Below are 14887 nucleotides of genomic sequence, written 5' to 3'. Positions count from 1 at the left end.
GTTTTAGTAAATAAGAAATAGAATGGTAACACAGCATAGTGTTATCGATAAAAATAATGTACTATATGCAGAATTTGATGCTGAATCCAATTATCTGAAGAGAAAAAGGGGGTCCCATTTAAAAAAAAATAAAAAAATTATCATAAGTTTTTTTTGTGACACCCTGTATATAACAAACTATTTTTAGGATATGCATCATTACAAACCATGCAACATCTATATATGAAACTTTTTTTCATATCTTTGACAACAACGACGATATTGGAATTCCTCGCATTAATGGGCCACCCTGTATGTTATTAGGAATTCCATATTACCATACCAGAAATAAAAGGTTCATGCCGTTTTTAAGTTTCAAAATTTCTATAAATCATAAAAATTTACGTACACCATCATAGTTCAATACATTGAATATTTAAAATTTTATATAATATATTCTATACTTAAATGTTAACCGCTCATTGTGATTATAGAACCTTCACTTTTCTTAACTTAATTAATAACAAAATTTACTGAACAGGGTACATTCTGTAAACTTTTTTTATATCTATGCAGCTAAAACGTTCCCTCATACAGTGGCGGATACAGAGGGGAGCCCATGGAGCCTGGGCCCCCCTAAAATCTGTAAATTGGGTTAAATAATATTAGCCTTTTGTGTTAAAAATGGCACCCTAAAAAGCATATTCTACATAATTTTTTTATTTGAGCCCCCCTAAAATGAATTTCTGTATCCGCCTCTGCCCTCATATATATGCTAAAATTCATAAAAATCATATATACTATAAACTATATTCTATTGAGTAATCACTTTGAGAAGATTGTAGTACATTTTGATCAACAATTTTTATGATTTAACGGGCTTAGTCTGAAAAATTACGCTAGATTTTTTAACTGTTTTTAGTCAAAGGTCCTATGGTTATAAAGTATTTTGATCAAAGAAGGTGGCTCAGTAGGTACTTAGAGTAGTAAAAGAAGAGTAGGTACTTAAATATACATAATATGTAAAATACTTAAATATACAATTATGTATAATATGTGATATTTGTATGTTAGAATCACAGAACAGATTAAAGACGATATTTTTTTGTATTTTCTCAGATTAGTAGGTACCTAAATAACGTAAGAAATATATGAATAAAACATTTATACTTAATATAACACTAAAAATTTGAATATGTATATATTTATGTCCTTACCTTTATTAATTTTGTTACTCCTAAAAGTGTTTCAAAACATTGTACAAAAATGAGAATGATTGGAGTTCGTTTCAACCCTTACTGATTTTAGAAATATGAAAAAAAGTGCAGGTAGTATGTTTCTACAGTAGCAATATTCCCATAAAATATCATTTCTCGTTGTTTTAAATTTTAATAATTTTAAAAATAGAAACATTATTTTTCCGCAATATTTGTATAGCAATATTCCCCTAATGATTTATTTTCGCACAACATTTTTATATAACACAACCTATCTTGATTTTTCCCACACTCCTCACACTTCACACCAATACATATAACACACTCTTAAGCACCCTCTACACTATGCCCGAAATATTTTCAGAAATATTTCGAGAAACATTTCGCGAAACATTTCTGGAAATACTTTCAGAAGTAAACTCAATGCTTTTCTTATGTTGCGGGGAATCTCGGTCGCAAACTCCCAAAACATATCGAAATAGAACACGAAATAGACCGAGACACGCCTTATAAACATAAGCCCGTGAGACACGGGCTTATATTTATCGTGCTATTTTGTACTATTTCGCGAAGCAATCGAGGTCAAACGTTGTGGTGGCTTCAGAAAAAAAAATAAGTGAAAAATATTGTAATTTTATTCCTGCAGTTTAAATGAAAAGTTTTGTTCTTAAATATCTACTAAACATAGTATAAACGCGTGTTCAAATATTAATTTTGTGGAATATATATCAACACAATACATCTGATGTAATTAAGGAAATATCGTAACAACAGCTATTTTAGAAACGCCTATTTCTCCTTATTTCTGAGATTTATGATGAAAAAAAAATCCTTTGACTCGGGCACAGATATCGCCACGTTTTCAAAACAGTTCGAAACGAAACGAAATTGACCCAGAAAACAGGAAACGCTAAAAATTCCCCCACGCTCTTCTCCGCAATTTCACGAGTAGTTTTTAGGCGCTTTTAAGAAACGAAAGTAGGCCAAGAACCAAAATAGGTCAACACAACTGGAAATAAACCGAAATGCGACAAAGTTGGGCGACGAAACGCGACCTTGACCTGCTTCGAAAAGTCCTCCGCATAGTGTAGAGCGTGTTTTAAAGTTTTTCGCATTTGTTATGGAGCTTCATGTTATGGAACATTCATGTTATGGAGCTTTCGCATTTGTTATGTATACTTAAATGACATTGCATCACAAATTTTTATCATAAACACTTTCTTAAAACTGGATTTATCTAAAACAATGTGATTTTAAAAATTTAACTACATCTTAAAACTCGTAATATGTAAAATATAAAGGATAGTGTAAAATAAAACAAACTGTTAAAATAAATTAACAAGTTTACTATTTTTACTTCAAATATAGACATCAAATTGAAATTGTTTAATAAAAAAATAAAAAAGTAAATAAAACATTGCGTATAACAAATCTTTCTGTTTGTAAAAATTTATAAAATGCACTACCATATACATTTACCAATTATTGTAAAATACTTAATTGTATTGTATTACTAAATTATTGGAGACAATTTTCTGTATCAAAGTTCACCTTTGGTGACGTAAATTGGTGTTTGGTGTCTAGAATTACATATTGCCATAAACGATTAGTTATGTTATTATAGTACTAATAAAATATTTGAACTAAATCGTGAAATATAAATATATCTAGTCAGTTTGGTCCGTAAATATTAATATTATGCAAAAATATATTACAAAGGTGAAACCTAAATTAATAATCACACGAAATATCTTTACGTTAAAAATCTTAACTTAGACAAATAATAAACACTTTATATAAATAAATTTCTACATAAACACAAATTAAGATACTCAGTTTTTTTATGAAGCACTATATTCTTTAAGTACAGTAGTTAATTTAATATATTATTATACGTTTATGATTTTGGTTATTCACTTAGCAAAAGTAAAAATGCTAATATCTATTTTACATCAAATGTTTCGACTAATCTCTTTTTCTCTAGGCCTTCTCACAATGACGGAAAGTAGTTACATCTTTTTTTGTCCTTATACACAACATAATTACTTGTATATCACGAATATACATTAAGTCAAACGCTGAGATTCCATTCTCGACATGAGATACCACGATAGTTATAAATGACAAAGAAATGCAAAAACTTTCACTATTACAACTTTGCCTGTCAAGATTTATTGTATTCTACCGGTGCTCACGTTGATAACTACTCTTTCACGACTATCCTCTCTACTAACTCCGTTCCTTCTGGGCGGCGAACTGCCAGGGTGTACCCTGCTTTTCCTACTTCTCTTAAATTTGGCAACATCCTCACCGAACACGTCACCAGTTCTTAATGCCGAAATGAGATCATCAAATTCGCCAGCCTTCGTATTATCTCCGTTCTTCAGGTTGATGTTTTTGTTGATAGCTGATAATATGCCTTCTAAAATAAACGATAGAGTGATATAATAATGGAATTATTACAGTACACAATATACAGGGTGTCCCAGAAATAAGTGCAACTGGTAGTATAGTTCAACCCCAGAAACACGCCTATGTGGTTTTTTTCGCAAAAAAATTTTTTTTTGAAAATTCGGAATTTTTTGAAAACTTTTTTGGACATTTTTTTATTTTTTATTTAAAGAAAATAATTTCTTGATAATATGGCAACATTGGTAGTAGATTAAATTTACAAGAAAGAAAATCCAGAAAAGATCCAGTGGTTCTCAAAATTTTAGCTAAAAATAATTTTGTTTGGAAATTTTCAAAGTAAAATAACTCAGTTATTTTGGACTTATTTGAAAAACGACAAAGAGAAAATATGTTTCTTTTATCGAGATCTACCACCCCTTAAAATATTTGCTTATTTCTGGGACACCCTGTATACAGGGTTGTCCGAACTGTATTCCGGAAACTTCGGCAGCATAATCTTCACATAAAAATAAGTGAAAAAGTTCGTATAAATGTACTTCCTAAAATGCTTAGTTTCGGAGATACAGGGTGTAGAAGTTTCATTTTTATTTCGATGTTTTCTAAATAATTTCTGAAGTAACGTCAATATTTGGATGAAAATTGGTGTCTGGAAGTTTTTTCACATGAGAAATTTGATTTTGATGTCAATATATCTCTTACTAGTAGAGGGCGCAAGGGTTTTTTTTATATAAAAACGTCGTATATGTATCTTTTTTTATGTGGTATTTTTATACAGGTACGGATGAAGAGTTATTACTCTTCAAACCGGTTAAATATTAGTAGATGGCGCCCCCTACAAGTAGGAGTCATACTGACATCATAATCAAATTTCTCATGTCAAAAAAAGTCCCAGACACCAATTTTTATCCAAATATTGACGTTACTTCAGAAATTATTCGGAAAAAATCGAAATAAAAAGGAAACTTCTACACCCTGTATCTCCAAAACTGAGCATTTTAGGACATACATTTATACTTATTTTTAACTGCAGATTATACTGCCGAAGTTAAGTATAAGATAGATGTAAACATTCATGTCCATATGATTAATACCTCGACTATGTTTTCTTTCCAAAGTCAGTTTCTTCAATTGTTCTTCTTGCTTTGCACGTTTTTCATCTTCTTCTTGCTTCCTCTTCATATTTTCGTTATCCTGCCGGGCTTCCATAAAAGCTATCAAAAAAGCGTCAAACACACCGAAAAATTCATCCGGTTGAGTATTAGATGGTTCTTCTCCAAATAATCTCACAGCGCGTTCAAATCTCGTCTAAAAAAATATATTTAATAATTATTTTTTATACGTCGACCGAAAAGATTAATTAATTTATTAATTAATCGAAAAGATTGATGAATTAATTTCGGGAATCGTGTATAAAACAATATTTTTTCCATAGCGAGTTACGTTTTAAAAAATATTCAGAAATTATTATTTCAAGGAATTTATTATGAGTAGAAAAAATATTGTGCTGGGTTGGCTTTGGTTTCTATGTAATTTGACAAATAAATCGTCCCATTGCTGCCAAAAGTCACTAACTTACTTTTTATTACTTTCGAGAAAAATGCGCCTAAAGATGAATTGCATTGCATAAAGATGTTATAGTTAGTAACTATACGGTATTAAAATAAAACATAAATAGCCAGAAATCGTAGTTAATGACTTTTGCAATCGATTCTCCGCTTCAAAACATAGTGATTGAATTTGGTTGTTCGGAAAAATGTTAGTTAATGACTTTTGACAGCAATAGGACGAAATAAAGCTGTCTCTTTAGTTCTCAGTTTTGAGTCAACATTTTTTAATTCTCTTTCGTGTCGACTGCTGATTGAATTGGAGCCAGAAATGGCGCAAAACTAAAAATAAGTAAATTACCAATAAATATTCAGGCTGAGACGACAAACGCCATATCCAAAGTACTTCCACTTAAATCCAGAATAACTTATGAAAAGGAATACAAAAATTTTCAAAAATGATGGAAGCAATTATAAAACGTGAGAGAAGAAATAAAGTTTTTAATCTATCCTTGCTGTTAAAGTATCATTTAATCTACCCTTGCGGTTAAAGTACCGTATGATCGAAAAAAAACGGCGTTCAGTTGGCTGGGAAATGAACGTCGATGACATTTCCCATATAAAATTTACATATAAAATGACAGCGATCTTCATTCCATAGCCATCGCTGACGCCGTTTTTTCTCGATCATACGGTACTATTTTATCTACTATTTTTGATAGATGTAAGGCAATTTTAACAGTTGCTATGGAAAAAATATAAAAAACATTATTTGTAAGAATAAGCATAGATACCTTCATATCTTGATATTGGTCTTCGATTTCAGCCAGACGACAGGTGGCAGTAGCTTGGAATTCTCTCATTACAGGAACAAACTTATCGTTGGCTAACGGACTTTGGCTTCTGTGGAACTCTATTTCTCTAGCTACGTCTTTTAATCCGGCTCTAAGTTGAGCCATGTCCTTGCTCAATTCTCCTAAGGAAACTTTGGCTGCGACACGAACGTGCGGTAGATCTTCGTCCAGTCGTAAAATATCTTTAAACTAAACAAGATATTATAATAAAAAATTGCGTCATGGTAATTTTCTATAGATTATCTTAAATCGGAATATCTGCTTTTATAAAAAAAATCGGTGTTGAGTTGAAAATCTATGGATTAACAACTATAATAAAATTTGGCTTAACATTTGTTTAGCTGAAATCAGGTATGTAAGAAATATTTGTTTATTTAATATTTGAAAGCCTTTTTTAATACACCCAGATGCAAAAAAACGCAACGGTGAAATTTTATGTCAAATTTAAAGTCTCATTTTTTTGTTATTTTTAGCCCTATTTTCATGAATTTTTTAGCAAGCTGTATACGGAGTGCGTCTCAAAAGTGGCTCACCCCTATAACTTTTTTATTTTATTAGATAAAAAAACGAGATTTAGTATGTTAGCATATGATATAAATTAGGATTGATTGACGTATTTAATTCTTTTTGGCCACTTCCTGTTTTACCGGAGACGACTACAACTTTAGATTTTTAAATGGCACCCTCGGTATTTTTTTACTTTATTCGGTAGAACATGACATTCTAAATCAAACGATATATCATATGTCAATTTTTGACATTCTTGCTTAAAACAAAATTGAATTTTAAATTTCAATCTAGAATGGCTATGTTAAAAACACTAATTTTTAATCAAGGAACCTTGGAAAAATAGATTTGATCGTCTAATATTTTTTGGTTTTAGATTTAGCGCTATTTTTACAGAAAATAAATTCTGAACTTTGATCAAATGACAAGAACATTATCATTGCCGATATCTCCTGGTTATAATGTAGTTCTTTTTTTTAAATATTGCATTGTTTTAGCTTAAAAAAAACTTGAATTATGCGGCTTTTTTGCAAGAGCTACCGGCGCTGTGTTAATAAAGAGGAAGAATAAGAATAAAAATAATTATATAAAAAAAATACCGGCCTAGCCAGTTTTACCTAAAACGTTAAATGCCGAACGCTTATTTTGCTACGTTTTCGGACTGGTGAAATAGACTCTGATATAATTATATACAGCTTGCTAAAAAATTCACGAAAATAGGGCCAAAAATAACAAAAATATAACACTTTAAATTTGACCAAAATTTTTTTTGCATTTGAATGTAGTATGTCACAAAAATTTTTCTCGGGAAATGCATAATTTTCAGTTTTTCAACTTTGGAACTGCTGAAATTAAGACTACTTTAGTATAGCTTTAATCAGTTTCGTAAGAAATATTTCTTTATTTAGTATTTGGAAGCCTTTTTGAATAGAGTCACGAAATTTTTTCTGCGAAAATGTATAATTTTCGTAAATTCGAATTTTTCATAATATCCTTGTAATATCCATTGCAAATATAAAAAAAACTCGATTGTCTTACCTTCTTTTCCAAAATTTGTACTAAATAGTGTAAAAGCGTAGTTCCTTTGGATAAACTAGACTTAGTATCGGCCAGCCTATTCAACGAGGCCAACCTGAATCCGGAAGCGTTGCCTCTAGCGCCCTTATTCATGTAATTTCCTAGCGCCAAAACGATTTCTAACAATCTCCTTAGACGTCTCGACCTCGACACTTCTCTGGACGCTTCCATAACGCTGGTTATCCTTGGGAGAATCTCGTTGAGGGTAACTTGAAAACGTTTCTTGTAATGTAAACTACGAAGACGCTGCTCGTAATGAGGAACTCTGAAACGTTTTATATTATAAACCAAAGTATACATTACTATTTGTTAAGCTATCGTTCAACGTCATATATTGTTCACGTCATATATTGTTGAACCCCCTGTTTCATTTGATCTGATTGACAACCAGATGAAATAGATTGGTGACGTCATTATGGCATTTCGTAAATCACTGAACATCGTTTTTAGTAATTGTCATTGTCATTTCATTATACAGCAAATTTATTATACAATTAAAATTTCCCAAATTTATTATTTTAGTCAAATAACTATCTACTCAACATGTTTATTTTTTGTCATTAATGACATGTATTGACTATTTCCATTCTAAATATCTTGAGAACGGTTGCTCGTAGCGATTTTTACCAAGAGACATTTTTTACGTGAAAAATCACGGAAATGTACATTTTTTCACTAAATAGTTTTATACAGGTACGGACAAAAAGTTATTACCCTTCAAAACAGTTAAAACACATGTAGGTCGCGTCCCCTACAAATAGAAGTGATATTGACATCAAAATCAAATTTCTCATGGCAAAAAACTCCCAGACAACAATTTTCATCAAAATGTTGACGTTATTTCAGAAATTATTTGGAAAAAATCCACATAAAAATGCAACTTCTACACCCTGTATATTCCAAACTAAGCATTTTAAGACATATATTTATACGAACGTTTTACCTTATTTTTATCTGCAGAATATGCTGCCAAAGTTTCCGGAATACAGTTCGGACCACCCTGTATATGTACAGGGTATTATGTACAGGATATTCTGTATATGTACAGGATGACGTCAGATGACATTTTTGAAGAGGCGTTAAAGTTTAGTACTTTTGTCTAGAATTTCGGTCTTAGAATTTCGTTTCGAATTGTCTTTCATTTGGAATAGTCATTTAAAAGTTATTTGCAAAAATCTACCTCCAAATTAGTAAAATGTATAATACGGACCATGCAGAGAAAGCTACAATTAAAGTACCAGCAAAAATGTGATTGTGCCATTGTCAAATTCGATGCCTACAAAAATTTGATTGAGGTACCACATAGAGTAATTTTGTCTAAAATAATTAAAATTTTTGCAAACACGGTAAATCCGTCATGCGTTGTTTTTAACCAGTCTTATTGGTTTATTTCAAAAATTACAGATCATATTTCAATATTATTGGTTTGACGGAACGATGAACGTCAAACGGACGTCGATACGTATGAACTGGACTGGGACTTTTGAGAGTTGTCAAACTCTTGCCAAATTATATAAATATAATAAATAAAGGCCTAGGATGCCTACATTAATTTAATAATAAAAACGAAACTCATTAATTTCAGAACGTACTTGAAATTTCACAAATAATATGAACTGATCTCAGACACACCCTAAAACGCATATTTGACAAACAATGATGACGTAATGTTGAACGATCGCTGAACAGACGTAGAAAGAATCTTTTCATTTCATTACTTTGATATTTCATATAAAAATCTATCTGCTCTGGCGAGTGAATCGATTTCATCGCTGTGCTCTTCAAGCAAAGCACATTCTTCTGGACTGGGCGTAAACTTAAGAAGTTGCTCGACCATATCGATGGGTAAATTTTCTTTACTGTCCATGCTGAGGATCGCTTTGGTAATGTCCTCGTCGGACATTTTTAGTTTGGATAAGAGAATGGTGCAGTTTTGGGCCCTTCTGCTATCGATAACGGAGAGAACCTTGGTTTTGTTCTTACCCAAAGTTCGAAGATCTTCTACGGACCCGTCATTCTGAAATAGTAATTCTTGTAGTACTTTATTTTTCTAAAACTGTTAAAAATATCTTACGGCTACTCCATTCTTCTGGTAAGCGCAAAACAACTTATCGATACTATCGAATTCCATAGCATTATACAATTTAGTATCGTCCAATTCATTCCAAATTGTCCCGCTCAATTTTGTTTCGGGTATTTTTGACCAATTGAAGGACTTCAGAGGATTGGACGGTTGTGGTATATTTTTCTTGATAATTTCAACCTAAATAAACACATGCAAAATGTTAAAAATAATACTTTATAATATAATGATTCTAAAACTCTAAGAACATTATTATATACAGCCAAACGGCCCGCATGCTGTTCCAGAGAGCATAGTAAAAGATATATCAAAGAGCCAGCTTTCTTAAAATACTTTCTTGAGATACTTTCTAGCTCGTAAGCTTCATTCAGAACCTCGCAATTAGTCAAATAAATTAGTGGTTTTAATTACACTTTACTTTTTAGTTTACGATCATTCACAACCAGAGAGAAACTAATAACTAAAGTGAGAGAGACCGATCAACGTTAATTTTTGAAGACTGTGTTAGTGGCGCGGCCTTTGGTGTCTAACACGAACTATGAGCGCATTATCGATATAGTAGGTTGCATTCATACCTATATACTGGCGCCAAAAATTTAAAATTCGTATATTTGAACCGAATATCTTTCAAGTTTATAATAAGAAATCTTCGTAGTTTTTTTAGATTATTTTGTTGACAACGAAAATTTATTATTAGACTTTAAAGCAATAAAACCTATAAATAAAATACTGTGTCGGAACATAATAATTTATTTAACTCAATACTCCTTGCCATACTCCTTGCCATACTCCAACTCAAGGCTGCAATCTTCAGTATCTTTTTTATGTAAATTGGTTGGGAGTGAACAGGGAAGCACGGTTGGGAGCTCGCACAGAGTATCAGTAGGTATCCCGTAGGTATTCAATGTTTTTGATAGTCTTTATTCTATAACAAGAACCTAGAAGTTGAAGAAAATAATTTGTATTGCTGGAAATAATACCAGGTATAATACCTAGTCGTTCCATAGGTATCAGAAAAGATTGTGATGTTTTAAATTAAAAAAAAATTAAATTAGCAAAATGTACGATTATTATGTGCACTCAATATTACTATTAGGTATGTTAAAATAATTACCGAGATAAAACTTACCTTTAAAGGAAACGTTTTGTCTGGGTCTCAATCACAAAACAAAAATTACAAAAATGCTGAATAATCGTGGAATCTGAAATAATCAATAATGACAATAATCTTCTCTTCTGACAAGCTAAAAGAACAGGCACATTCAGTCAAAAACAACTTATTACTCCGACTTGCTTCGATTATCAACAGATTTTAGTTATCTCCTTCTAGAACTAAGAAATAGAAAAAGCTACTGACAATCTAATTAATCCTGTCAAATGTTTAACTTGCAAAGTTGAAAACTTCCTTTTTTGACCGCGTAAACGCTATGCGCGTCTGGGATGCGCGGTGACAAAATAAACTTGTCTACGAAATGCCCTATTCCACAAGCCCTCTCACTTTAGTTATTAGTGTTCTCTCTGTTCACAACACAATTAAAATTAATATAATATCCTAGCAACAGCTTGCATTAGTGAGTTGTATCCATAGAGAAAGCCTAATAGCCTTGTATATGAATTTTTATAGTAGCTCAACCTAAGACGTTTATGGATGTAAAGCACCAGATGGCGGGGCTTCACAGTCTTTTACTACAGAAAAATATTTTTTGTTACTCTCAATTTTGAAGCGGCCAATAAAAACAGAGAAAATAAAAATCGATAATTTTCGGACTGTGCCAATTGGTTGCTAATCGACCAGATACTTTTTGTCTATTAGATATGCTATAAAAGCAGGTAATTATACAATTCGACCATTGTAAATACACGACAAATTCCGCAAGGCCGACGAGGCCGATGTTTTTCACTGATAAGAAATAAAATGTTTGTTTAGATAATTTTCGAGATATTTTTTCTTTCTGAATGCACATTTTAAAATATTTTATATTCTTTGACCGCTTGATCTACATACTGGTTGCACGTATCGAAGTTTTGTTTCTTGTAGTTTTAAAACATTTTCTTGTTTCTTTGTAGTTTTAGTAAAATTAGATTAATTTATTAAATTTGATTATAATGTTTAGTGTAGACTACCAGAAGTAATTTAGTAGTGTTTTTATATTTTATTTTGAATTTAAGTAGTATAGGTGAAGGGGTAATTTGGTTATTTTTTCTTTATGTTTGATTAATTAATAAGTTTGATAATTTGTTTAGTGTAGAATACAAGAAGTAGTTTGTGTAGTGTTCTTGTAAGAGATTATATTCATTTATTTTCGAGTTGAGTGTTGAGTAGAAGGTGAAGGTATTTGGGTATTTTTTTCTTTTTGTTTTTCTTCTAAATAATTGTAGTAGTTCTTTTTAAATATTGTGATATATATATTGAGATACATTATAATCTTCCTTCAACTTCGTTTAAAGTGCGTTATCATATAATTTTGGTTCTCTGGTAGCTGAATATATACGAAAAAAAATCTGATCAAATTTTAAATTAAATTAATATAGTCTTATTAATCAAATTAAACTAGTCAAATAATATTAATTGCAATCAATTATTAAAAAATATTTATTATTTTGGAAAATAAATTTTGAAATGGAGTATTATTGATAAAATTTAGCCAAATTTTTTCTTATCTTATCATTTATCACTGTATAATAACTTTGTTGTGGCAGAAAAATATACCAGTTAGTTTCAAAATATTATTTTTTTAAACGTCATAAAAGTATTAATTTTTGCGACGTGATTGACAATATAAAAAAGTCATTTTATCGCCTAGGCATAAAAGTACAGTTTTACACCTAAGCATAAAAGTATGAAAATATATTATTAAAATGACATAAGTCTCAAATTCAACGAGCCGTAACCATAGTTTCTCGATATATAATTACTCATGGTAAAACTTGAAAACAAGGTATGATCGATAGCGGCTCCAATTTCGTTCAGTTTGCGCATATCGCCTGTGACGTCATATGCCATACAAAAAATATCCATATTGTTCAAACGCCACTAATAAAAAAGACCTAAAATAAGTGAGAATAATGATATAACCCCTAAAGTTATGTAAAATCATCGAGCTTGACATTTGAAAAGTTATGACACATTATACACATTTATTATGTGTCATATGTTTGAAAATTTGAAATTGACGACCAATAGTGCCGTTTATCACCTGTGACGTGGTGACCAACCTGCGCAATATCATACCTTGTTTTCTCTGTATCATAATAATTACTTACAAGGTATGAGTTTTAAATCTTTTATATTATTTGGAACGGTTGAAATTGTTTAAAAATTATTTGTGGCGTTTGAAAAAAATAGCAAGCTCTATTCGGAGTAAAAATGACTTTTTGTGCTTCGGCTGTATGCCAAACGTACAGTCTCGCCATGCATGCACGAAAAATGTCATTTTACTCCTATTTTATCAATAAAACAATATACTAGAAAGTTTTATGGTTTAACGGGCTTTGTGAGTTAAAACATAATGATATTTTCAGTTTCTATAATTCTTGATCGAAAATAAACGGCGTCAGCGATGGCTATGAAATGAAGATCGCTGTCATTTTATATGTAAATTTATATGGGAAATGTCGTCGATCGTCATTTCCCAGCCAACTGGACGCCGTTTTTTTTTCATATGGTACAAAGTTAAAGCAAACTTGACTGATCATGTTTTACGCTAAGAAAGTTTTATTTCGTGTAATAAAGATTTGAATGGTATATTAAGTATCTACACAATATTTATTTAAATGTCAAATAATATTATTGAAGCAAGTGCCAAGTTTTATTTTTAATTAAGAAAAAATTTAATCAAGAATGTATAAAAGTTTTGTTTTCAAAAAAAAAAAATTATCGTAAATTCGTAAAACCTCAATTTAGAATAAAATGTTCTAAGAATGAAATAAAATTTTATAGCCCTGTGTCAAATCGAAATAAAGTAAGTGTATGTAACTTTTTTTAAATATTAATAATTACCAGTAATTAGCAAATGTACCAACATATTGAAATAATAATTTCTATGTTAATACGGTTTAGAATCCTTAAAATAACGGCAAAAAATAATCGAAAATCAACAATGAAATAATAGTTTTGTTTAAATTTCTTAATCAGCTGAGCTCTATTATAGTTCGCAAAAATCCGAGCTATATTATTACATTACTCTGAGGGAAATACCGCAAATAATCGATATTTTTGACTCCGCCCCTAAGGTTGACCAACTTTAAGAATATATAAACAAGGCTAATAGTTAGCCTATAAAACAATCATTGATTTCTAACCACAATTTCTCTTGACGGAAGATAATCAAAGGCCAAAATTACATTTCTCGCCTTCTTGAGGTATCTATAATTAGTGGAAATGTTTTATAATTTTTTCTACTAACTGAAAATGTTTACCACAATTTTGGAGTTCTGAATGCTTACATTGAAATTAAAGGAACAAACTTCTCACGCTAATTGAAACCACTAATTTATTCCACTAATTGCGAGGTTCTGCATAAAGCTTTAGACTATATTGTTCGTTTCATAAATGTAATAAAGAAGGAATGAAAATGGTCTGTCGTGATGATGAAGAGATATCCACCTAGGGTTGCATTAGACCATGGACAAACTATAATTGGATTATACCTTTAGTGGTTCAACTGGAGGTGCCATTGGAGCACACGGAGGCGGTGGAGGTCCAGGAGGGCCAGGAGGAGGTGGCGGTGGTGCTAAAGGAGGTGGTGGAGGTGGCGTAGACAGTTCCATTTTAGAATCACCCGATCCATTAATATCGATGATAGTCTTATTAAGTCCTATAGCTTTGGTGTCGTCAGGTATACTGCCAGAGTTAACTAATCGTTCTAAAAAAATGCGAGAAAATATATATTTCAATTTTATAAAATAATAATGAGTTAATTCATACATACCTAATCTAAATCGTTCTCCTCTTTCACAATTGACTTGTCTGTCTAACTCCGCTGCTTTATATTCAACTTCGTTTAGTTTTTGTCGAGTTTCTATATGAGCTGCCGTTTCTTTTTCTAGCCTTTCTTTAACCCTGATGAAATAAAAATATCGTTAGTTTATTTTTATATTAATAACGTTTCTAATTGAAATAAAGTATCTTCTTGGACTGTCATTGTCTTAAACATTGTATGTTAAAATGTTTAAAATTGCATAAATAAAAAAGTAAATATTTTGATATCTTCG

At 31.0% G+C, this 14887-nt stretch overlaps 1 protein-coding gene across 3 annotated transcripts in view; it reads right to left on the bottom strand.

Moving 5' to 3' along the window:
- Positions 1-2519: 2519 nt before the first annotated feature.
- Positions 2520-14887, bottom strand: part of LOC115886372 (disheveled-associated activator of morphogenesis 1) — a 138690-nt gene continuing 126322 nt past the window's right edge. For 2 of the 3 annotated variants that reach the window (XM_030905477.1, XM_030905476.1), the window contains exons 9-16: positions 14605-14735; positions 14324-14538; positions 9665-9853; positions 9309-9607; positions 7552-7855; positions 5947-6195; positions 4700-4913; positions 3272-3618 (exon numbers count right to left, since the gene is read on the bottom strand). In XM_030905477.1, coding sequence (XP_030761337.1) covers positions 3368-3618; positions 4700-4913; positions 5947-6195; positions 7552-7855; positions 9309-9607; positions 9665-9853; positions 14324-14538; positions 14605-14735 — 1852 coding nt within the window. In that variant the 3' untranslated portion in view covers positions 3272-3367. Of the gene's footprint in view, positions 3619-4699; positions 4914-5946; positions 6196-7551; positions 7856-9308; positions 9608-9664; positions 9854-14323; positions 14539-14604; positions 14736-14887 lie in introns of all 3 variants that reach the window. The other variant, XM_030905474.1, reaches the window with a different exon arrangement.

Source organism: Sitophilus oryzae, unplaced genomic scaffold (genome assembly GCF_002938485.1).
Source record: "Sitophilus oryzae breed Bouriz unplaced genomic scaffold, Soryzae_2.0 scaffold_484_pilon_pilon, whole genome shotgun sequence".
NCBI classification, from domain to species: Eukaryota; Metazoa; Arthropoda; class Insecta; order Coleoptera; family Curculionidae; genus Sitophilus; species Sitophilus oryzae.
The sequence above is the reverse complement of the archived record's forward strand: the minus strand, read 5'-3'. Positions and strand labels throughout refer to the sequence as shown.